Here is a 23,785-nt window from a genome sequence, read left to right on the forward strand (position 1 = left end):
GAAAACAAAGGTAGGTCCGGCACAGCCTCTGTAAGTCTTTAACGAGCTATTCTGGAATGTCAGAAGGATGTGCTGTTTCAGAAATTCAGGGGTCGCCCTCCGACCACAGAGCAAAACACTGCGCAAGTCAACCCAGACATTCTCGCTTTAACCATAACCTCTGTGGTCCCGGCACTCAGTGACCTCCACTCTCTGGCCAAAGTTGGGCAGGGTCAACTCAGGACTGGATCTGGGTAGAGGCAGCACCTCTCCCGCCCTGGCACTGCCTTAGCTAACTCTGAGAAGCCCTGAACTCTGCAGTGGTCCTTGTTATCACACACACAGCAGACCTGAGCCCAGGGTGGCCGGCCCCCCCCAGCCCTTGCTGCTCTCTGCCCCTGGGAAACGACAGTGTGTAGTTCCAGAAACACTTGATCCAAGGCAGGACAAGGAAGTTGTCTTTGAGATGAAAACGGAATCAAGTCCAGCTGGTCTTAAACTCGGCTGAGTCACAGGCCCCTTTGAGAATGATATATGTTGTGGTCCCTGTAACCAGAAAAACTCACCTCTGCTCAGAAACATACACAAACTAAGCCTTGTTTTAATCTTTCCCTTTAATGAGAAACTGAGCCCCGGGGCAAGGACTTGTCCTAGGTCCCATGGCAGAACTGCCTAGAAGCCAAGCCCCCAGCTCCCTGCATTAGCCATGAGGCCTGTCCCCCAGGGATAGGCTAGAGGGAAGAGAGGACACAGGAAGAATTGGGTAGAGTTTTAATGTGTAACAATTGGCCAACTGAGGAGGACAAGACCCCCCAAGGCCCCAGTCCTTCTCCCATGATGCCCTGGGACCTGTGTGCCTAGGCCTGTCCCATGCCTGCCTCAGCTCTGAGGCCCTCAGGTCCCAGGGAAGGGTGAGAAAGAAAGGCGGAAAGCTGGGGGCTCGCCCCAAGAGTTCAGGAGGCAAATGGACTAGTTGAATTTGGCCTTGGAAAAATCCATCTCTGGATGCTGATCCATGAACCTGGGAAAGGAAAATAGGAATGAAACAGGGTATCCCTCGCCCCCAAAGTTGGTCCCTTCCAGCCTCCCACATGAGATCTAATCTCACCCATTAGAACCCTGAGCGACATGGAACCAGGCCAGATAGGGGGTGGGGCTCCAGAGTCTCTGAGGCCCATTTGAACCCCTAAGGCAGTAAGCTGAGGTGCCAATATTGGCAATGTTCTCCTGTAAGAGGCAATGATCACCTATAACCTCCCTTATCCTCAGGTGGCCCTGCCCTCAAGACAACCTCAGCCGAGTGATTAGGTTAGACAATCTAAGGCTATGAAGTCATACACTTGGCTGGCTCATTCTGGAAGGGGCAGGCCAGCCTGTGTACTGCCCAGTGACCCACTTGCAGCTGTCACCCAGGTCCAAGTTCCCCAACATCCACCATCTCCAAACTCCCATCTCTGAATTGCTCACTTTTTCAGAATTTCCTGTTTTTTCTGCTCGTCTGAAGTGGGCAGCCCCATGGACTTCTGTCTCTGATCATACATCATCTTTTCCACCATGCTGCGCGTCTCACTGTCCAGGTCTGACAGCTGGGGGCAGGCAGTGACAGGGATAGGTGAAACTCTGGGGCCACCAAAGCCTCTCATCTCCCAGCTGAAGCTCCCCCAACCAGCCAGGGCTCACACCTTGGAGTTCTCCGGGTTGATCTTCTTGGTATTAATCTCAGGGTCACTAGACACCAAGCGGCTCCACCACTCCATCTTGTTGATCTGTGAGGAAAAGGAAGAGGACCACTGGGGATGGGAAGTAGCTTACTCTGTGCCCCAGGAACCACCTACCAACCTATCCAGAACCAAACTCTCTATCATTCACATCTGCACATCTGCACCTGGACCCAAGTAGACCTATACTGGGACCTGGAGTACAGAGGAGCAAGACCTCTGCCCTCCCCAGCAGCTGGGGAAACAGATCCAGAGATAGTTACAAAGCAGCATGATAACTGAAAAAATAAAGTAAGGAGGGAGATACTTATCTGGGGTGGAGGGAGAGACAGGGTGGGACAAGCAGTATACCAGATTAAAAAAAGCATGGAAGGACATTCGATTGAGAGGAAAAGCAAGTTCCGAGGCTCGGTGGGGGTGAAAAGGCAGCCACAGCCAGTCAAGACAGGCCTTGTGTGCCACGGGAAGCTCTCCTTGGACCCTTGGGACTTTAGACGCTATCTTTATTTACTAGGATCTGTGTCCCATCTCTCTTTTTCAGGGAGTGAGGGTGAGAACACAGGCTTCCTGAAGGCAGTTTTCTATGTTTTGTTATTGTTCTCTCTCCAGCAAATAGAACAGTCCCTGGAACATAGTAGTTGTTCGAGTATTTGTTGAATTGAATGCACACATGAACCTATTGGAAAGGTAAGGCTTCGGCGCCAGACTATTTCGATCCTGACTCCACCTCTTTCTAGAGGTAAGAGCCTAGGCAAATCTCTGAGCTGCCCATTTTCTAACTCTAAAATGGGAAATCCTACTTTAAAAAAGTCTTGTGGTTAGATTAAATAATATTATGTCCACCAGATCTCGAGCATGGTCCCTGAGTGAATGAGCAGATGCCCTCCCCTCTTCCTCCATCAAGATGCAGACCAGGAGGCTGGGCCTCTTGTACCTTCTCCAGATGCACCGTCACCACCTTGCCATCCTCAATGAGCCACGAGCTCTCTTCCACCTTCACCTCGTTGTACAGCTCCCCGTCAATGATCGCCGGCTGCCCCTTGAGCCCTACCCGGAGGTGCCGCCGCTGGATGTCCACCACCACATCCTTCCCCTTCAGCCGGAAGTTCACGCAGAAGGGTACTGCCAGCTGCATGGGGTAGGAGTGGTCAGGAGGGGCCCCAGGCTGGCTCCCTCACCTCTGCCCCAGCCCTGCCACTCACGTCCAGCTCCGACAGGGTCTGGGTCCAGCGGTAATTAGACAGGTCTGCCCCATTGCCAAGGTTAGGCTTCAGTTTCCCTTTGTCCTTCTCGTCCTCCTCCTCGTCCTCCTCAGCTTCCTGCTCACAGTCAGTGTGTTCAGCTACTTACCTGACAGACACAGACTGCACCCCGCTGGGCCAGGCTCAAGGCTGGCACTAGACGTGTAGCCACCATCTAAAACAGACCTGGTCCCTGCCCACTCATGGCCCACTGGAAGCCAGAGGTAAAACCTGGTTCTCATCTCTGCCTGAGAGAAGCTCAGACTGTTATAACCACAGCTAGGGGACAGTGACAGTCAGAGATGGACCCATGGGACCGAGCTGGGTGTCAAGCCAAGGGACTTGGGAAGAAAGTCCAGCACAGAAGAACAAAAGGTCACCAAGTGGCCATGAGCAGGGTTGTTCTAAAATACAGCCAAGCTGCTAAATGATCAATATCCTTTTTCTGTATCTGTAAGACTGAGATCCTTAGTCTCAGACCAGAATCTCTGGAAAGCCAAATGAATGCCCAACAACTGTTCGGGAATCTGGACTCAAGTTAGTGCAAGGAGCCCCAGATGTGTCAGAGTGACCCACCATGAAGGGCCAGGCTAGGCCCACAGACCCTAGCCCACCTGAATGGTACCTATACAGGCACTGCCCTCTCTGGCTCTTGAGTTTTTCTGCCAAGGGTTAAGGCCAGTGGGTTTTGGTTTTTTAACACGGACCCTTTGCTCCAATGTCTCTGAAGGAGATCTTGAAGTATGGAGAGGATCCCGAAGCTGAGCGAAGGGGAGTAGGGGAGGCATTCCGGAGACAGGGAAAAGCTGGAGAGTCCCCGGAAGTTCCCAAGCCCCTGGCTAGTCCCGAGCATCACCAGTCCACCTCACCTGCTTCCCTGGTGAGCCAAGGCTGCCGTTCTTAAGCTGGGCCTCATGATTCTCTGCATCCTTTTTCTGTGGCAAAGGGCAAAGCAGTTGGCAAGAGTGCCAATGGGGATCAGGAGGCAGGGGAGAGAAGCCCACTCTTACCTGGTCAATCTCCAGCTGCAGCCTCTCTGCCTCCTCATCAGTCAGCTCCTTGATCTGGGGCCCAGAGCTCTCGGACTTGGCCTCCATAGCCAGCCTGGCTGCCCGCTCCGCCTTCTCCCGCCGCTCAGTCTCCTGCCGAGCTCTCTTCTCTCGCCGGGCCTTCTGTGCCAGCTGGTTGTGGTGGTTGAAGGTCTGTGTGATGAGCTGGGGAAGGAAGTGAAGGCGATGAGGTATCAAGTTACGGGGACACTGTCCCAAAGGCAACCCCTGTTTCCTCATTTACGAAATGAGGCTTATACACATTATCTCAAAGAGTTGTAAGGAGAATACCTGCAAAGTGTCTGGCTTAATAAACTTTTTAAAAAACAGTCTAGTGACTAAGAGTATGGACACTGAAGTTAGACAACCTGAGTTCTAATCCAGGCTTCGTTATACACTAGCTATTGTATTTTTGACAAATTACTTAACCTGTAAAAGTTTCAAATTCCTCATCAGTGAGAATGAATCCCCACCTCATAGAGTTGTTGTGCAGACCGATGGGAAGTGCTCTGAAAGTTCCTCACTAGAGTGTGAAGCCATTGGAACTCCAGCCTCAGCCCCTCTGTGAAGCCTTTCCCGAGCTCTCAGGCCCACAGCCCAGCCGTGCAGCACTCAGCACCACACCCACAGCTGCCACATTAGCAGGGAGCCGGAGAGAGCTTTCTTTAGGGAAGAGGAGCCTCTTCCTCTCCTCTGCCTTCAAGTTATCGATTTCAAATCCTTTCTCTCCCTCTACACCTTCCCAGGATGTTTCCAACCCACATCCTGCTAGCTGGCCTTCTTGCTGCCCAAGAGCTACCCCAATACTATGGCCACCTGTCAGCATCTAGCTGTGTGGCCTTGGACAAGTGAACTTTGACATTTTCTAAATCTGTTTCCTCACCTATCATGAGGATCAAATATGACAGACACTCGCTTAGAGCCTGGCACAGTCCTTGCCACATCATGGCCACATATAAAGTATTGGCTTCCCAACACCCCTGACTTGGGCTGTCAGCTGTTGGTGCTGGGGAATACTTTCTCTGCTATAAAAATATGATGGGAGTGATGGCTCCACCTGTTATACCAAAGTGTGGGTTCCCCATCTGTATCACCCAGAATTTCTTAGAAATGCTAAATCTCAGGCCCGACACCAGACCTGCTGAAGCAGAAATTCTGGGGAGGTGACCCAGCAATTTCTATCTTTAACAAGCCCTCCTGGCTAATTCTCATGCACACTGGACAGTCACACCTAGATTTGAGTTCCTGGTCTACTCTTCTACCAATGTGACCCTGAGGTCATCTCTCTGTGCCTCTATTATTTCTAAAAGCAGTCTTGCATGAGCTGTTCTTTGCCTATAATGTTTTTGACCCTACTCCCAGGTCACTTGACAAACTTCTACTCATCCTCCAGGAGTTTCACCTCTTCATCCTCAGCAAGCCCAAGAACATACTAAATTTAGAAAATCCAATTGTGTTGACCCACACACCTGGAGGCCTTGCAAGGCAACCACCATGTGATCAGTGTCAATAAACCATCTTTCAAGCATCTCTGAGCCCAAGTTGGAGGAAGGAAGGGGTCTATAAGAGCTGAGGGACCCATGTGGGGCTCAGGTTTACCCAGACCAAGGGTTCTGCCAAATGCCTGGTGACTTCTCATTCACATGATACCAATTTCTCCTGCTATCGCCCAAATCCCCAACCCCATGCCACACTGAAGTAGCTATGTACTCCACAAGGTTAAAGGGCATGAAAAGCACTCCTCCAAACCAGCTAGGTTAACAAAATGGGGTGTGTGAGAGAAAAACGAGCCACCTGAAGGCCATTCTACTGTCAACAGAATCAGTCATGAGATAATTTCGCCAGCAGAGGCTGTTCCACCATAGGGCCTTGGTCCCAAGTCCCTAATCGGGGAGACCTTGAACTGAAGCCATTTGCTAAGCAGCAGCCAAGGGGAGGCGGGAGCAGGACCTCCCCTCTCCCGACTCCAATGAATCATGTTACATCCCATTCATCCTGTTCCTTCCTAGCTACTGGAGGTTAGGAGAGGGCAGAGCTGAACACAGGACAGAGTCAAGGCCAATCACAGCAGCCTCTGACCCCTCATCCCTGTCTCCTCCCACCAACTTTACCCAGGCCCAGACCCAAGCAGAGACCCCTGGGAGTGTGTAGCCTACTCAGAGGTGCCAACTGGCAGGCTGTTAAGAGTCAAGTTTCTGTTGCGGAACACATCTTTGGGAACCACAGCCCAGCAGAATGGGCAAAGGGTGAGGAAGGCTGAGCCGGTTCTGGATGAAGGGCCCCAGGTTGCTCAGTGGGCATACCTGAACACAGGCTTCTCCTGACCTAGGCTGGGTAACAGGAGAGTAAAGAGTGGTTCCTACCAGCCTAGCCAGGGAAGACACTGAGAGATACTTAAGTCTAATCCCAATGTGTGAGGTCCTAAACCTGTAGGTGGCAGGCAAGGGCTGTGCAGAGATGGGACAACTCCCAACACAACTGAGGAAAATGACATGATCCTGTTCTAGAACTTCATATAAGTGTAATCATGTATGTTCTTTTGTGTGTGTCTGCCTTCCTTTGAAAGGCTGGATAATATTCTGTTATACGTATATACAACATTTTGTATATCTGTTCATCCATCAATGGTTGCTTGGGTTGCTTCCACCTGCTGGCTATTGTGAACAGTGCTGCTATAAACATGGGTGCATAAAATTCTCTTCAAAACCCTGCTTTCCACTGCTGGTGGGACTGCATATTGGTACAGCCACTATGGAAAACAGTATTATGGAGGTTCCTCAAAAAACTAAGAATTGACCTACCATATGATCCAGCAATCCCTCTGCTGGGTATTTACCCCAAATACTTGAAAACTCATATCCGAAAAGATATTTGCACACCAATGTTCACAGCAGCATTATTCAGTGGCCAGGACATGGAAGCAACCGAAGTGTCCTATGATAGGCGATTGGCTAAAGAAGCTGTGGTACATATATATAATGGAATATTACTCAACCATAAGAGATGAAATACTACCATTTGTGACAACATGGATGGACCTTGAGATAATCATGCTACACAAAATAAGCCAGACAGAAAAAGTTGAAAATCACATGATATCACTTATATGTGGGATATAAACTTAAAAGCAACAAATGAACAGGACAAACAGAGACTCATGGACATGGACCATAGACGAATGGTTACCAGAGGGTAGGGGAGAAGGGGGAGGTAGACAGGGTAAAGCAGGTCAAATATGTGGTGACAGAAAGAAATCTAACTATGGGAGGTGAACACACAGTGTAAATATGTATAGGCCTTACTGTTAAAGTGCGCAGCTGGAACTTATTGGATTTCATTAACCAATGTCACCATAAAAAATAAATTAAAAAACAAAACAAAACAAAAACCCTGAAGTGGGATTGCTGGATCATGTGGTAATCCTATTTTTAACTTTTTGAGGAAGCGCCATACTGTTTTCCACAGTGGCCACACCATTTTACAGTCCCACCTACAGTGTATAAGGTTCCATTTCTCTACATCCTCACCAACACTTGTTATTTTGTTTTGTTTTTGATAGAAGCCATTCTAATGAGTGTGAGGTGGTATCTCGTGGTTTTGCTTTGCATTTCTCTGGTAATTAGTGATGCTGGGCATCTTTTATAATAAAAAGTTCTTAAAGAACTATAATAATTCATTATTACCAGCAATGTCCGAAGAGTACCTTTTTTTCCTCAACCTTGTAAGCAATTAAAAAAAAAAAAAAAAACCTTTGCTGATAGGAAGAAAAGGGCATCTCACTGTTTAACTTACATTTCTGTGACTACTAGTGAACGTGAGCAACTTTTCATATGCTCTTTGGGTTTCCTCTTCTTGGAACTGCCCATTTTTTGTTTACCCTTTTCTTGTCAAGTTACAAGAGTTCATGCATACTAAATCAGCCATTAAATTTTCTGTCCTCTGCACTGCACGTTTTCCCCAATCTATTGTTTTTCAATTGATTTTAAATGTCAACCTCTTTTTCCATACACAAATTTTCAATGTTTGAAGAGGCAAACAGCTGCCTTTCCTTTTATAGCTTCCAGGTTTCTAATCTTGCAAGGCCTCCCCACACAAGATTATACAGTTTCCTAGCTTTCCTTACAAGACTCTTCTTGATCTGCAATTTATTATTATATATAAGAAAAACAAATGGCACAGTTATTTTATAAATGACCACTTGTAGCAACATAACTTAGTAAATCATCCTTTGCCTACTGAACTGAATTATCGTATTAAACACATATTAGATCCTCACATATGCATATATGCTAGACTTTTTCTGGGTTCTCTTTTCTGCTTCACTGGTCCATTTCTCTTCCTATGTCCATACTATACTTATTTGACCATTATGGCTTTACTCAAATCCACAATCTTATCCATAATTCACAGACCCCAAAACTATAAAAACTAAAAGTGTTTAAGTACTTTTTATAGGTTTGTGGCATGAAGGTATTAAGTCTTCATATCTCCCACTTGGTATGAATATTGATATACATTTCTCTGCAACTTTTAATGCGCTTGATTATAGGATGCTGATCCTGCCCCCTGGATTGGGGTATCATATGTAATGTACAGTATATGCACTGTGCTGCCTCTTAAAATCCTAAGAATTCTAAATCCCAAAACACATTTGGCCCCAAGAGATACAGAAAAGGGGTTGTGAATTCATATTCTCATATGCCAGACATTTCATCTATACTACCTTTTTAACCTCACAACAGTCCTGTGAGGTAAGATTACCCCCACTTACAGGTAAGAAAAATGAGGCTCTGACATAGTGATTCACCAAATGCCAAACAGTTGTCAAGTGGAGAGACCAAGAATCAAACTCAGGTCTGCTGGACTCCAGAGCCCTTGCTCTTAACCACACTGCACCTGGAAATGACATATCTAGTGGACCTGCACATAGCAGGTGCTCAACACAAAAGAATTACTGTTACAGCTGGAGACCAGGTGAGAAGGCCAGACAGGTTTCTATCTGTCTGAGAGTCTGAGCAACCTCCTGGGAAAAAGCTGACCCTAAACGGACAAAGAGGCAAAAAACACAAGGTCGGAAAGGAAACCTGTAGACAGCCAGTATGTGGCAGCTATCATCACCCCCTGATACTTTTGAGGCTTATTTGTATTATTCATCCCTCTCTCTTCTTCCAGCTACCTCTTACTCATCTTTCATACCTCATGCATCATTCCCTCATGAAGTCTTCCTTGCGCCCCTAACCTAGGTTAATACCCATTTTATGTTTCTGAGGCTTCTGCTCTAACATCCAACACTTCTTAATTTTTTTTTTTGCCGGGTGGGGGGGCTACACTGTGAGACCCATGTAAACAAAAACCATGTTTGTGTTCACCTCCGTAACTCTGAAGGGTATGGCAGAGAATCTAACACAGGTAAGGTGTTAGGTGTTCAATATATCACTAAACTGATGAATGACTACTGGTATTATAAGGTAGTCTGTCCAGCCCACAGGAAAAATAGGAGGTGCTAGTGCTAATACAAAAGAATATTTAATCCAGAAGGGGTCCTACAGGTTCCAGTCCACCTTCTTCCATATTACAGATGCGAAGATTGAAAAGACCAGAGAATTGGTGGGAAATCAAACAGGCCACACAGCTAGACCAAGAAACTGGGACTCCTACTCCTAGGCTAATGTGTCTATGACAGAGTAACCTCAGGATGTCAAGACACATTATAGAGTGTTCTAGCTTATGAGAACCCCGAAGCCACAGAAAGTGCTTTGCAAAATGTCTCCTTCCTATAACTATGTCTCTTAAGTTTAAATGAAAACAAATATGAAGGTTGTAAAAATCATAGTTCAGGGAGGTGACAGCTTCATGATTTACCAATCTTCAAAAACGTAATTCCGACCTAAAGAATCAGAAGAAGTTCAAAGTCTCAGAACCTGTACCACAAAATGCAATTCCCAAATCTTTGAACTATGGGTCACATCTGTGAAAACTGGGATTGGTTGGCTTTGAGTTTTCCTATGTTTCTGTTTAAGCTCAACTGCTAATATTTGCCACTCTCATCTCCTAGCTAGGTGATTAGAAAAACGTTCCCGGCAGGAAAGAAACCAGAAGCATAGTGTCCAGGGCAGAAGGCAGTCTTACAACAGACTGTGGTTCTAACCCTGGCTCAAGACTTTGGACAAAATGGCAAACACCCTTGAGCCAATTTTCTCATTTTTAAAATGGGGAACAGTAACACCTGCCCCTCTACAACTGCTAAAGGATCACAGGAAACAGGGTAGATAAAGTACCTCACAGGGAGAGGGGCTTCAATAAATGACAGCTCGCTTCCCTTCCTCAACTCTTCGCCCTTGGTATTTTGCTTCTACTGAAGTCATTATGCCAAAGGAAGGCCGGGTGAGCTTTTCTTCTAAACAGAGCTGCCAAAGAAATAGTACCCCTCAACACTCACCTTCTCGGCCATCCCCTCTTCTCCTCCAATGAAAAAGTCTGTTTTGCGTCGAAGGAAGCTGAAGAAAGTGTTCACAAGCTGAAAGACAGAAGAAGACTAAAGCTGTGGAGATGCCATATTGGGAGCACCTCAACTACACAGAAGTCTACGTCCTTGGTGTAGGATGAACTTAGAACTTGACTGTTTTACCCCTAAGACTCTCAGCTGAGGAGACATCCTTCCAAACAGGCCCAACCATAGTCACTTCTGCCAGGAAGCCTAATTTAGCCTTATCTATATCACCTAAAAAGGCAGGTTTCTCATTTCTCGTAGGTGTATGTGTTTCACATTTCCTGTGGTCCTATAAGCAGCCTAAGGATATGGAGAACCCCTCTGCATCCAGGGCTTGAAAAGCCTGGGCCCAGCTTTCCTCTCCAGATAGAAAAAGCCCATCCACAGTGGCACTGGCTTAGTTACCAGGGCAGAGACAGAAGAAGGGGAGCAAATGAATGCTCTTCAAAAAAGGTTAAGACCAAATAACTTTGGTTGGGACACCAGTCTAGCCAAGTGGTCAAGAGAATGCATTTGAGTATCAGACTAATCTGCATTAGCTCTGTGATCTTGGGGAAGTTTCTTAACTCTGTAAAACAGAAACAGCAGCAGGACCTATTTCTAGGGACCTTGTGAAGATCAAATGAGATGATGGTTTAGCACTGTCTGGCCCAGAGCAAGAGACCTCCTGTCATAGAGTGACTTCCTCGCAAGTAGGCACCATGATCCATGGCTTATTGTCTACATCCCCAATGCCTAGCACCAGATCTGGTACAAGCTCAGTAAAACTTTTGCTGAATGAAAAACCTAGGTTTTTTTCATACAAGTCCTTTTATTTACCCAAATGAATGGTTCTAAATCTAATGCTAGAACTTATCTTAACAGTTTCGATTCCTGCTTCTAGACACCTTTAATTCACTCAAAAACGAACTCATTCCCAAATTCAGTTTACATCAACAATTTAGAGGAGAGGAGGTAGAGAACCTTTTCACACTTGCAAATTGGTAACTCTCTTCCCACCTCAAAGGGTTTAGGAGTCCTTGGTCACCACTAGCACCTGGGTAAAGAATGGGAACAGAAAGTTCAATGAAAACTTGTCCCAGTGAGACACAGAATCAGTAATGGACTGGAAAGCACACTGACCTAAGCAGTCTGGTTCCATTTAGGTCAGGAACCTTTTGGATGATCTTAAGCCAAGTTCCCTTGGTTTCTTTACAGAATGAGAGTTCTGGACTGATCTTAATAGGCTCTTCTACCCCTAACTTTCCATGCTCTGGTCCAAAAAACCAGCTCCAGAATCAATACTACTTGGTATTGATACTACTACTACCTGGTATTGATAATACTACTACTTATCATTCATTCACTGTTATTGTGTGTAGTCATAAGCATGAATTATGCTTTTGAAAAGCTCTTTGTAAGCTCCATCAGGACAAGGACAAGTTTCTACTCACATTTGTATCCCCAGGACCTGGTCCAGTGAGTGTCTGACACACATCAATCACTCAATGAATACTTGCTGAATGAACGAACCTGATTACAGCGTAGTTATTGTCCTTCATTTCAAGACAGTACTCTCCTACAAAGATTCAGGAAATAGGGATTCGCAACTCTGTCTCAGAGACAAAGAAACTGAAGCTTGGAGAGGTGGAAATATCCCAAATTGGTAGTTGGTGAAAACCAACTGTGAACCCAGGCCTATTCCCCAATTCAAAGCCTAAAAAGACCACGTGCTAACATCACCCCGCCCCCCACCACCCCACACATTCCTCGGCTCGCTCCAGGTCGGTAGATGAAAATCCCAATGTCTGGGATGGTTTGTCCTAAGGGATGCTCTTTAGGGGCAGCCATTAGAGAGGAAACCAGGTCGGAAGAATGTGTGAGACTAAGAGGGAGCGGTGACCCCACGGCTCTAGGGGTTTTTTGGAGACAGGTCCAGGGACGCCGGAGTTGCTAAGATAGAAACTACTGAACCGCACCGGGCCGGGACTGATAGAGAGGCAAGACGTGCGGTTGGGAGGCCAGACCGGAAGCTGGGGCGCGGTGAGAATGTGGGGGGATCCCAGAAGCCTGTGAGGCCCAGGAGTAGATTTCGGCCCTGAAGGCAAAGAAAAGAGGAGGAAGCCTGGCTAGGGCCATCCGGGTGGGCGGGCGCCGCTGGCCCAGGCCGGGCCGACGCCGCGCGGGCCGTTACCTCCTGCACGCCGCCCTCGTGCTGCTGCGCCATGGCCAGCAACATGCCGTCGAACCGCTCCTCCTCCTGCTCTCCGCCCATCGTGCCGGCCGCTAGTCACGCTCCGAGATCCGACCGCCGCAGCCGCGACCTCCCTGCTCCTTCACGTCCTGTGCAGCCCAACGGCCCTAGCCCTCCGCCTTCTGCAGCGGAGCCGGAAATACGCACGCACCCGGCCACCCAGGCCCGCCTGCTCGCCCTCTCCTCCCGCCTCCCTCCCGGCTCACGACCATTGAGCGCGCGACAAACAGCCCGCTTCGCCGACCATTGGTCGACTTGCTGAGCCAATTGACGAGCGCGTTCGTGAAGCGGAGGAAGGAGCGGAGGGCGGAGCGGAGGGCCCTGGAGTTTGGCGTGAGTTGCTATGGTCACCAAACGCTTTGGAGCCTTCCAGAAATCCCTGAACTAAAATCTGGCGGGGTTGGAAGTTAAAGACGAACAAACTTGGTTCCTCCCCCTTGAGGGTGACCTCCCAGCTTGTAGAACGGGGGAGCTGAAAGTGCCCTTGATTATCGCTTTCAGTCTTTCCATGAGGCATTGGAGGCCCAGAAGAAGGGACTTGCCCAAAGGACTGCATACCTCCATCATCATCACAAACTACCAGGACCGGTTTCATGAATATATAAACTGTGCGATCATACTGGCCCTGGGCTTAGAAGAGCTCTGTACTTGGTTTAATGCTCTTCTGTTGCAATCCTGAAATTCTTAATTTTTAAACAAGAGACCCAAGATTTTCATTTTGCACTGGGCCCTGCAAATTATTTAATGAGTGCTGTATTCGACCTTCACTCCTGTTAATGTGGGGGGCAGGTCCCAGCCATGTAAGGCCAGCCTCTCCGGTTTTTCAGTGAATTTCATCATCTTAGTCTTTTCAGGGATTCTTCTCTATATTATTGTTTTAAATCTCCTGTATTACAGATTTCTTCTGGATCATTCTGTTCAACTTACAAACATGTTTTAATATCACTTACCCTTTTACTATTCTGTGACCCCACTTTCTCCTCCTACCACCCAATTTTCAGTTCTCATTCACACCAAAACTTGAAAAGATTGCTATATTTGTTTCTCTACTTCGTTACCTTCAGTCTCTCGTTTTACTCTGGTTTTTTCTTAAAATACTCTGAGGAAGGTTACAATGACCGTCGTATTGCCAAGCCAAGGGACACTTATTAAAAAAAAAAAAAAAAAACTAATATGGTTAACATTGATACTCCCACACACAAACCAATTCCTCCCAAAGCCTTTCCCATCGAGTTAAATGGCCCCTTCAAGCATGAATTTGCCAAAGCTCAAAACTCCATTCATCCATCCATTTGCACACGCCAAAAACCTAGTCTCATATAATCTATTAGTAATTCCTGTCAGCTCCCTCTAAAATATATCCTGATTCTGTCCCCTTCTCACCTTGCTGTGTGAAGCAAGGTGCTGTTACTACCCAGCCTAAACCAGGATCATGTCTTGCTTAGACAATTATTCCTACAGCTTCTAAATGGTCTTCTTACCTCCTTTCTTATCTCTTTATACTCTATCCTCCACCCAGCAGCCAGAGCAATCCTAAAGGATAGCCAGATCTTGTTACTCCCTTGCTTAAAATTTGTCCTTCATTGATTGACTTATCATTCAGGATAAATTCCAAACTTCTAACCATGGCCTCCAAGGGGTGACACCGTCAAGGGCCTGCCCACCTCTCCAGCCTCACTTTCCCACACTCCCTTTCACTCACCAGGCTCTCTCCTCACTAGCTGCTTTCAGTTCCTCAAATGCCCTGTCCTAGTTCCTAGATCTTTGCCAGCCAACTCATTTTCATCCATCAGGTCTCAACCCAAATAATACTTCTTCTGTGATACCTTTACTGATCCTAATATACAGATTAAGTCTCCATCTCCATGATTTTTGCTTTCAAAGCAAAATTATTTACTACATTTGAAATTACTTACTATGGTTGAAATATACGATTAAGAAATTTTGGTTCTACATCTGTCTCCTCTCACTGGAATATAGCACCTGTCTCATCTGAGCACTTAGCTCGGAGCCTCAAACATTTTAGAATCTCAATAAGTATTTGGGGAATGATGGACGTGGTTCCATAGTGTAGCGGTTAGCACATCTGCTTTATATGCAGAAGTTTCTGGGGTTTGCTCCCCAGTGGAGCCAGGGTCCATGGTCTACAGCCATGCCACCATGAACAAGCCCAATGTCTGATCTCGGAAGCTAAGCAAGGTCGGGCCTGGTTAGTACTTGCATGGGAGACCACCTAGGAAGACCAGGTACTGTAGGCATAAATAATAATAAATAAAATAAAAAAGTATTTGAGAAATGAATAAATGGTCTTTAACTGATACCACTGAATGACTTGTCAATAAATATTGGTAAAATGTACTGACTTCTTATTAAGTGCCCACTACTGCACCAAACACTTTATAAAAATTATTTGACTTAACCTTTACAGTGCTCCTATGATATAAATGCTATTATTATCCCTACTTGGAGATAAGAAAACTGGGATAAAGAGGTGAAGTCATATGTTCAAGGCCACACAGCTGAAAGGGCTTACATTTTTTGAACTGTAGGTAACTGTTTTCTGAGCACTGTGTGTGACCCAGGGGACCTTGGGACCCAGCCTCCAACCCAGTTTATCATGACCCCTGCAGAGGGATATCTCTCTCTCCATTATCTGAGTCTCCTCCTCCTCAATTTCTTCCTCTAGAAAATGAGGATGATAGCAACAAAAGTATGTAATTATAATTGTCCTCCTTTATGGAGCACTTGCAGTGTGCCAGGCACTTTGTGTCTTCACAAGCACCTCATGTGAGCTTCACGAACACCTAGGAAAGGCACTATTAAAAGCAGACTTTCTGTAAAGCTAGTGAAGCTCAAACTTCAGGGCCTTGGACTTTCACGGACCCATTCAAGGCACTGGGAGAGGCCTCAGCAATATCTTCTTAGGAATATATATATTTTTTTAATTTGTGAAATGGAAATTTAAAACTACAATTCGTTAAGACGACTGTTTCCTCCCACTCTCATCCCACTTCCCAATGTGAATGATATCCAAGATACCCGGAAGTATGTGGGTGGTGGAGGAGAGACAAGGATATGTGTGGAACAAGAAGCAAAGATTCACAAAATCCTATCAATCATCACTAAGTTGTCATTTCATATTGACGCCGACTCAAAAAGGAAGTTCTCTGCAATAAGGAATATACAGCATATGCAATTATAAACACTCCATGAATAGTTTTCTTTTTTGATAGGAATTACACAAAGTAGAATTCATGAAAATTCCTACTATAAACCTATAGGCAGTAGTACAAGTAGTATATACATCTATGTGTGAAGGGGTATGTTTATGTATCCTGATGATCAAGAATAAAATTTTTTTGATCAACCATGCAAGAGAAAAGACAAAATCATCTCTCTATTCTCATTGTAGAAATTTATTTTTAAAAATCCTTGACAGCTCTACCTCCTCTTCTTCCTTTCTCTCTCAGAAAATTTCGGTATTAAGAATATTAAGTTGAACAGAACAAGGTAGAGGTATGCACCAAAGGGTGAGGGAGGCACAGTGGTCCAGAGCAAAAGTCAGAGCACCAGAATGGTGAGGAGGGTGTCCATGGAGCAGTGACCTGGCATGGGGTGACAGAGGCCCAGCAGGGTGAAGATGGAGTCCCTGAGTGAGAAGGGGCAGCCTGACACGAGGCATCAAAGCCCAAGTGGGGTTAATAGGGCATCTCATATAGGACGAGGTGGTGGTGGAGATGGGAGATTGGTTATAAACAGGGGCTTGATCCAATAAATTAATAAGTTAAGAATAATGGAAGCCAGATTTCTCAGTATCAGAAAGGGTGAAAACTAGAATAAACACCTTTATGGTGAATTAGAATTGCAGATAATAGTCTGAACTCCTGTTTTTTATTATGTATATATAGGTATAGAATTAATTATAAACATGTGTATGTGTGTGTGCGTGTGTGTGTGTGTTCACGCCCAGCTCTGGGAGAGCCGAGAAGCAGTGACACCCTAACAGCAATGAGCAGACCTTGGTTTCTAGATACAGCTGTCATGCCCGTGGTTTTTAAATACCGTTCTCCACTAAAAGATTGAATCAGAGTTTCTTGTAGTATTGATCGATTCCAGGGGCTGGAAAAAAGGACATCTTGTTATACCAGAAAATCAAGGATATTCAAAGAATGATGCGGAATGTCAAAAGGATATAGACTCTAGCTTGAAGGGGCTCCCATTGACCAAATCTTTGACAATCTGAGCGTCAAAATAAATAGTGATAGTAACAGATTACCAACCACTGAATAAAACAGGACACCATGAGTTCATACCAAAACACATAGACATGCACATTCAAAGGATGAGGGGAACAGCCACATAGTTTCAGAATGCCTCCTTACAAAATACTGATTCATTACAAAGGGTAAAGAGTAGCTATAGTGGAGAAGGCTGGCAGATATCCCTTAATCAAGTGAGCAAAGTAAACCATGGGACAAATGGAAATGTGTGCTGCCTGGTAGGATGTTTCATGAAGGACACAGCATCACTTCTGTGATATAGCTACTAAAGATATATACCTTGAATCTAATCATAAGGAAGCCTAGAACAAACCCAAATTGAGAGTCTTGCTAGAAAATAACTCTTCAAAAGCGTCAAGGTCCTGAAAGGCAAGGAAAGACAGGGAAAGTTTCCTGACTGACAAACTAAGGAGACATGACAAAGAAATGCAATGTGAGATTCTGGACTGAGCCCTTAAACTGTAATTAATTTCGATGGAGCATTTGGAGAAACTGAATGGGGTCTGAGATTAGATGTTAATGTCCTGATTTTGATGATTATGTCGTGGTTATATAAGAGAATGTCCTTGTCTGTAGGAATTACACACTAAAGTATTTGAGAGTTCTGGGGTATCAGGTTAGCAAATGACTTTCAAACAGTTCAAAGTAAAGAAGGAAAAAAAGCTCCCTGTACTGTACTTGCAACCTTTCTGTTTGTGATGGTTTCAAAAGAAATAGCATTGACATGTGAAGAGGCAAGCAAAGAGGGTACAGCTAAAACACGTAGGTAAATATTGTCAGGCAACTGATCAGTATTTTTGTTATTCACCTCGGTTTGTGATCTTTATGTTTTCTGTCAGCTTTTTTTAGTTTGTAATTGGTAGTGACTCATTTTTTCATTTTAAAATTCACTTTTATACCTAATTCCCTATTGTTAAAGAGGGCTCTCCAAATCGTATAAACTTCCATAAACCAATATCTACAAAAAACCAATATTGGCTTTTCTTGCCACCCTTTTAAGGATGAGGAAACTGAAGCACAGAAATACAAAGTGACTTGCCCAAGGTTGCTCACCTTAGTATTGGAGCAGGATTTGAACCCAAGCAGTCTGACTCGAGTCTGCTCTGAGAGGACGCTGTGAGGATTCAGTGAGAAAAAGGATGCAAAGGGAACTTTATACATAAGGATTAAAATAATTCACAATCAAATGAAAGATGTGTGCTTGTTTGTCTGCTGGGGCTTAGTTCCTTAGGTAGAGGAAATGGGGAAGACAAGTCCTCCTACTGTATGGCAGAAACTGCTTGGAAGTTGACAAGTAGGACTTCACTTTGTTCCCACAGCAGCCCTGCAGGCAGGCATTACTGTCCCAGATGAAGCTCCTCAGGCCACAGAGATTTGGAGATCAGCCCAAGGTCGCACAACTGGAAAGTGATAGAGCCAGGAGCAGAGGCCAGGGATGGTGATGGTTGCCCAGGTTGGGCTTGCCAAGGTCCACAGACAGGACACATCCAAGGACCGTCCCACTGCTCTCACACCCCATGCTCCACTGTCTGAGACAGATGCCCCAGACAGAGTTGCCATGTGGCTGAAAGCGGAGCAACGTTTCTGCCTAGATCATAAGTGGGCAACATCTGCAGACCAGGAAGCACCAAGGTGGGGATCCAGGTAGCCACCAACTCTGGGAAACTCAGGCCACACAGCTCTGGCTGCACAATTTGGGCAGTGGGTACAGGGAAACAAGCAAAGGCTTTGAAGTCAGACAGATCAGGGCTCTGTCTCTTCTTAGTGGCATGAGCTTAGACACTCTTTGAGTCTCAAACAGTAAAAATCTTGCCTTATAGGGAAGCTCTGAATATTAGGGTGGAAAGTACTCGGCACATAGTAGCTGTTCAATAAACAGCAGCCATATATCATTTTCATTCTATGAGGGGTTCTCAGCAGATATGGCCTTTTAGAAGCTTTAGAAATCCAAACTGAGGAGAGAGACTTTTCAAGGATCTTATTTCTGCAGGGCCCCCAGAACTGGACCCAGAAGAAGAGGCCTCATAAACTGTACAATGGACAAAGTCCTCCCAGCCTCCCAGGGTCCTGGCTCCCTTCCCTGCAGCCTGTTTCTTATGAACAACAGGAGGTGGGCCCCAAGGTTAGGCAAACAAGCCAGCGATAAGGCACTTCCAGGTTGGGCCTTGCGTTCAAACCCAGTCCAGCTTTGGGACTGACTTCCCAGCTTAGTGAAAGTCCTGCAGGCACCAATAGGGACACCTGCCATGGCCACCTGCTGATTGTGCACCTGAGGCCTTGGTGCCCTGGTACAGCCTGGGTTAATGACCCTGTTTGTCTGCTTGAGTCATCCGATAAGGGACAGCTGGGCCAGTGGACAGGCGGCCCCATGCCCTACAGCACTTCATTGACTAAAGCGATATCAGGGCCACGTGAAGCTTCCAAGGCCCCCTCCCCCGGCACTTCCCCACAGGTCCTTCCAGGGTCAGTATGTTTCTTTTTTTTTTTCAATGAACATGACTTCTGGAGTCAAGGTTGTCGGCTGTTCCCCGCTCCTCCCCACTGGGGATATAAATAGCACCCACAGTGCAGAGCAGAGGGCGGGAGAGCTGGGAGGAAGGAGGATCAGATCCTTAACCATGAGCTCCAGTCAGCCGGAGACCTGCCCATGCCAGGGTGCTGCAGGCCGCCCAGCCATTCTGTACGCACTTCTGAACCCCAGCCTCAGGGCCGGGCCCTCTGCGCCCCAAGCCCGTAGTCATTGCCTGTGCAGGCAGCACCGGCCTGTCCAACTGTGTGCCCCGAATCGCACCTGCCGAGAGGCCTTGGATGTTCTGGCCAAGACGGTGGTCTTCCTCAGGAACCTACCATCCTTCTGCCTGCTGCGCCAGCAGGATCAGCGGCAGCTGCTGCGGGGTGGCTGGGGCCCCCTCTTCCTGATGGGGTTGGCCCAGGACACTGTGACCTTTGAGGTGGCGGAGGCCCCGGTTCCCAGCATACTCAAGAAGATCTTGCTGGAGGAGCCAAGCAGCAGTGCAGGCAGTGGCCAGCTGCCAGATCGACCTCAGCCCTCACTGGCTGCAGTGCAGTGGCTTCAGTGCTGCCTGGAGTCCTTGTGGAGCTTGGAGCTGGGCCCCAAAGAGTATGCCTACCTAAAAGGGACCATCCTCTTCAACCCTGGTGAGCTCCCGGACACTCCAGGATGAGGGCCAAGGCTGGAGGGGGGCAAGGCCCAGCCAGGGAAGGCACCTTCTAAGGGTTGCACATTCATTATCTCTTTGGGTCCTCCTTATCGCCAGTCATCTCACAAAAGAGGCTCAGAGAGGCTAAGTGACTTGCTAAAGGTCACACAGCCAGGTAGGGGCAGAGCAGGGATGGGAACTCAAGATCAGTTCACATCAGAGATTAGCCTTTGCCACTCTGCCCTAGGAGCTTGCCCTGACCCTCAGGGAAGGTGGGAGTGAGGGAGGGGAGGGTGGGCAGACGCAGATGTGCCTCAATCACAGGTAAAACTGTGTGTTCAGAAAGACCACATGGTAAAGAAAGATAAAAATAGGAGGTGTGGGGGAGAAGAGGGAGGAGTCTATAAAATTCAGCCAGGAGAGCAACAGATGGAGGTAGTGGTCTTTGTAATCTGGAGAGCATCTAGATGAAAATTCCTCACCAAGAGGTCCTGAAGGAATGCATAAATTACCATAATGAATTATAATAATAGTAGCAAAATACTTGTATTGTACTTACCATATATTAGACTCAATTATATGGTTTTACATATACTAGCTCATTTAAATCTCATAACAAGCCTAGGAGATAGGTACCATTATTACATCCGTTTTATAGATAAGAAAACCAAGGCACAGAGATGAGATAACTTGCCCACAGCTAATAAGTGACAGCTTGGCTCTTCACCATTACCCTACACGGCCTCTCCATAAATAGATGGATAAATAAGTAAAAGGAGTAGGTAGTGATGGGGCCTTAAAGGCTGAGTCTGGGGCCAGTCTCGCCCTGTGGTGACTTGGAGTGGGATGCTCACCAGCCCTCTTCACCCTCTATCCACAGATTTGCCAGGCCTCCATGCCACCTCCCATATCTGGCATCTGCAGCGAGAGGCTCATCAGGCACTGTGTGAGGTCTTGGAGGCCTGGTGCCCCGCAGGCCAAGGCCGTTTAGCACATGTCCTTCTCACAGCCTCCACCCTCAAGTCCATTCCACCCAGCTTGCTTGAGGACCTCTTCTTTCGCCCTATTGTTGGAGAAGTTGACATCGCTGGCCTTCTTGAGGACATGCTTTTACTGAGCCGACCTGCTCCAGCCCAAGCAGAGATCAAGTGTAGCTTGGACAGTAGCTTGAAGCGCTGATTCAGCACATCCGTCCCCAGGGATGACCTAATACTCCCAGAGGGGGCAAGCCTGTGCAGACAGCACTTGGCTCCCCAGGTGCAAGCTGGCCCTGGCCCAGCCAGATGGACCACTTGGCCCCCCACTCATCCACACCCCATCTGAGTAATAAGGCCTGCCTCGACCAGGCCCCACCCCCTTCACCACCACAGTTTGGATTCTTCTGAGCCTTCCTTGATTTGGACGCAGTGCTCAAGCTCTCTGGCTGGCCCTTGGTGGACTCCAGAGCCATTGGGCCAAGACTCCTGTCCTCTCCTGGGATACAGATGAAAGCTTAGACTTCTATTGGACCAGAAATCCTACTGACTTTGTACAGAATTGACTTAAGTTATTGGTTTTTGTAATAAAAGTTTTGACACCCCTGAAGCCTGACACTGTAGTTTATGCATGTGGAAGGAACCATCTCACCTCCAGGGTCCACCCTGCCCCCAACAGAGGGATTCCAAGGGGAAGGAGCCATAAGGGGTGCAGGAGCCATGCCTCAGAGAACTGGGATATTAATTTTCAGAGTGGGATGATGATTTCATTGCTGGGGATGAGATTTATTTTGCACAGGTCTAAATCCGGGGGATAGAATTAGTTCAGGACCCCATCACTTCTTTGCCTTTATCTTTGGGAGAAGAGGTTTCTCTTTGTCCCCTCACTGACCCCTCCCTCAAGCCCTGCCCCCTATAGACTCCCTTGTAGCCAGTAAGAAAAACATAGCGGCCCATTCCCAAATTGAAACAGACAAGGTCACTGGAATTTCTGTAGTTTGGCATCATTCACCTCCCCCATGCCTGCAGCTGATAGAAGAGCATGGTCCATTGTTCTTCCAATGGGAGAGGGCGAGAACATCCAGGGGTGACCTGGTGGCTGCTTGAAGACCAAGACAAGCCGAGGTTTAGCCGCCACACTAGCTGTTAAAGTCTGAAACACTTCCATGACAGGTGGTTCACGCAGCCATTGCCCTGAGTCCCCTTCCGCTGCCTCTCTGTCCCAGTGCTTCTCCTGGAATCCATTCCCACTGTCCAGCAACTGGAGGGGCAAAGCTGGGCATAGCCATGGGCTCCATGACTGCTCCATTCAGCACACAGCTTGTGTCTGTTCTGATTGGTCAACCTCTGTTCCTCACTGTTTGTTAAATATTTTGAATATCGCTCAGGTCAGGGTGACTGACCTGCCGGGTGGTCAGGAGGGAATGATAACAGCACACATGCCCATAGGACCCCCTTTCAGGCCTCCCCTTTCTCTAGTAATAAGGCCTGCCTCGACCAGGCCCCACCCCCTTCACCACCACAGTTTGGATTCTTCTCACTGGGGCCAAGTTAATTATTGCTCAACAAGAGGTCATTCATTCAAGGACAACAGTCAAAGATTCGAGGTGTCATTCAGTCCTATCCCTAAGGCCCCAGGAAAGGGACCACAGCTGAATTGGCCATGTACCCATTATGGGAACCCAGTGCCAGCAACAAGGGCACCCCTGTCCCTTACTCTATCACCTATTCATGACTCGGACTCAGAATGGGACAGAAACACACAGCTCAGACCTCACCATAAAGACACACACAACTCAGACCTATAGCTCTCTCACACACACTCAGACACATCTACACAGACCCATGAAACAGACCCTCCATTCACCCACACACACCATGGAAATACAGATACTCTCACCCGACAACATACAACAGGACCCAAACACATTCACACCACAGAGACCTGCCCCCCGGGCCAGATGATTACACGTATACTCCTGTGCCAAAGGGTGGGAGACACAACACGGAGATACCCTCACACCAGGGTGCATTCTCCATCTTCTGTGTGTCACAGGAAAAGGAAAAATGGCCCCCAAAGTAGGCAGACCTGCATCTGCACATCTCCTCACAGCCTGCAGGTCCAGGCCAAACTGCCCTGCCTGGCATTCAGAGCTTCGACTAACCAATCATCCATCCCCTTTCCACTCTCCTCACAGCCAGGCCATGCCCTGCTCAACTCCTGTTTGATTAGCCAGGACCTAATCAAACTCCCAAATAGAGGGTTTGAGCCCAGAGAGCTTTAGAGCCCAGAACAAGTCCTCCATCTCCCCCACCCCCTCGCTTCCCAAAACCCCCAGACCCAGCCCTCAGGCCCCCAGGCACATCTCCCTGCCCTCCCCTTCCCAGCACTTTGGCACAGGCCGCCCCATCACACCTTGTTTTGTAGCCGCCAGCCCCTGAAAGACACACGGACCACCAGAACTCAGTGAGTTATAGGAAACACGCTCTTTATTCAGCCAGCTGGGTCTGCCAGGGGTACGCAGACCCCAAATTAAGCAGCCCTGAAATGTAGAGGTACAGGATTTTTAAGCCCAAAATCCCATTCTTCATTCTGTCTGAACACAAAGGGCTATTTTTTCTTCTATTCTCTATCTGTCGACCCACAGGTCGGGGGTGCA

General features: G+C 47.2%; 2 protein-coding genes and 1 pseudogene across 2 annotated transcripts; 2 read left to right on the forward strand and 1 right to left on the reverse strand.

Annotated features, from left to right (window-relative positions):
• Nucleotides 1-575: 575 nt before the first annotated feature.
• NUDC (nuclear distribution C, dynein complex regulator) lies at nt 576-12,852 on the reverse strand. Its single transcript, XM_006924376.2, has 9 exons — nt 12,651-12,852; nt 10,427-10,504; nt 3,949-4,152; nt 3,808-3,873; nt 2,900-3,016; nt 2,632-2,826; nt 1,662-1,745; nt 1,447-1,565; nt 576-1,000 (listed from the first exon to the last, which is right to left on the reverse strand). Exons 1-9 carry the CDS (start codon nt 12,729-12,731, stop codon nt 949-951), a joined length of 996 nt encoding a protein of 331 aa, XP_006924438.1. The 5' UTR covers nt 12,732-12,852; the 3' UTR covers nt 576-948.
• Nucleotides 12,853-14,852: 2,000 nt separating this feature from the next.
• On the forward strand, nt 14,853-14,968 carry LOC112473033 (annotated as a pseudogene).
• Nucleotides 14,969-19,608: 4,640 nt separating this feature from the next.
• Nucleotides 19,609-21,330, forward strand: NR0B2 (nuclear receptor subfamily 0 group B member 2). Its single transcript, XM_006924526.1, has 2 exons — nt 19,609-20,149; nt 21,032-21,330. The coding sequence occupies exons 1-2, from the start codon at nt 19,609-19,611 to the stop codon at nt 21,328-21,330; spliced, it is 840 nt and encodes a 279-aa protein (XP_006924588.1).
• Nucleotides 21,331-23,785: the final 2,455 nt, after the last annotated feature.

Source organism: Pteropus alecto, unplaced genomic scaffold (assembly GCF_000325575.1).
Source record: "Pteropus alecto unplaced genomic scaffold, ASM32557v1 scaffold39, whole genome shotgun sequence".
Taxonomy (NCBI): Eukaryota; Metazoa; Chordata; class Mammalia; order Chiroptera; family Pteropodidae; genus Pteropus; species Pteropus alecto.

What these genes read in the sequence shown, in the direction of transcription:
- NR0B2 (XM_006924526.1), top strand. Translation starts at nt 19,609, where the DNA reads ATGAGCTCCAGTCAGCCGGAGACCTGCCCATGCCAGGGTGCTGCAGGC. An exon ending in GACCATCCTCTTCAACCCTG is followed by an intron (nt 20,150 to 21,031) that starts GTGAGCTCCCGG and finishes CTCTATCCACAG; the next exon opens with ATTTGCCAGGCCTCCATGCC.
- NUDC (XM_006924376.2), bottom strand. Translation starts at nt 12,731, where the DNA reads ATGGGCGGAGAGCAGGAGGAGGAGCGGTTCGACGGCATGTTGCTGGCC. An exon ending in TTGGCTCACCAGGGAAGCAG is followed by an intron (nt 3,017 to 3,807) that starts GTGAGGTGGACT and finishes GACTGTGAGCAG; the next exon opens with GAAGCTGAGGAGGACGAGGA. An exon ending in AAACAGGAAATTCTGAAAAA is followed by an intron (nt 1,001 to 1,446) that starts GTGAGCAATTCA and finishes TTCCTTTCCCAG; the next exon opens with GTTCATGGATCAGCATCCAG.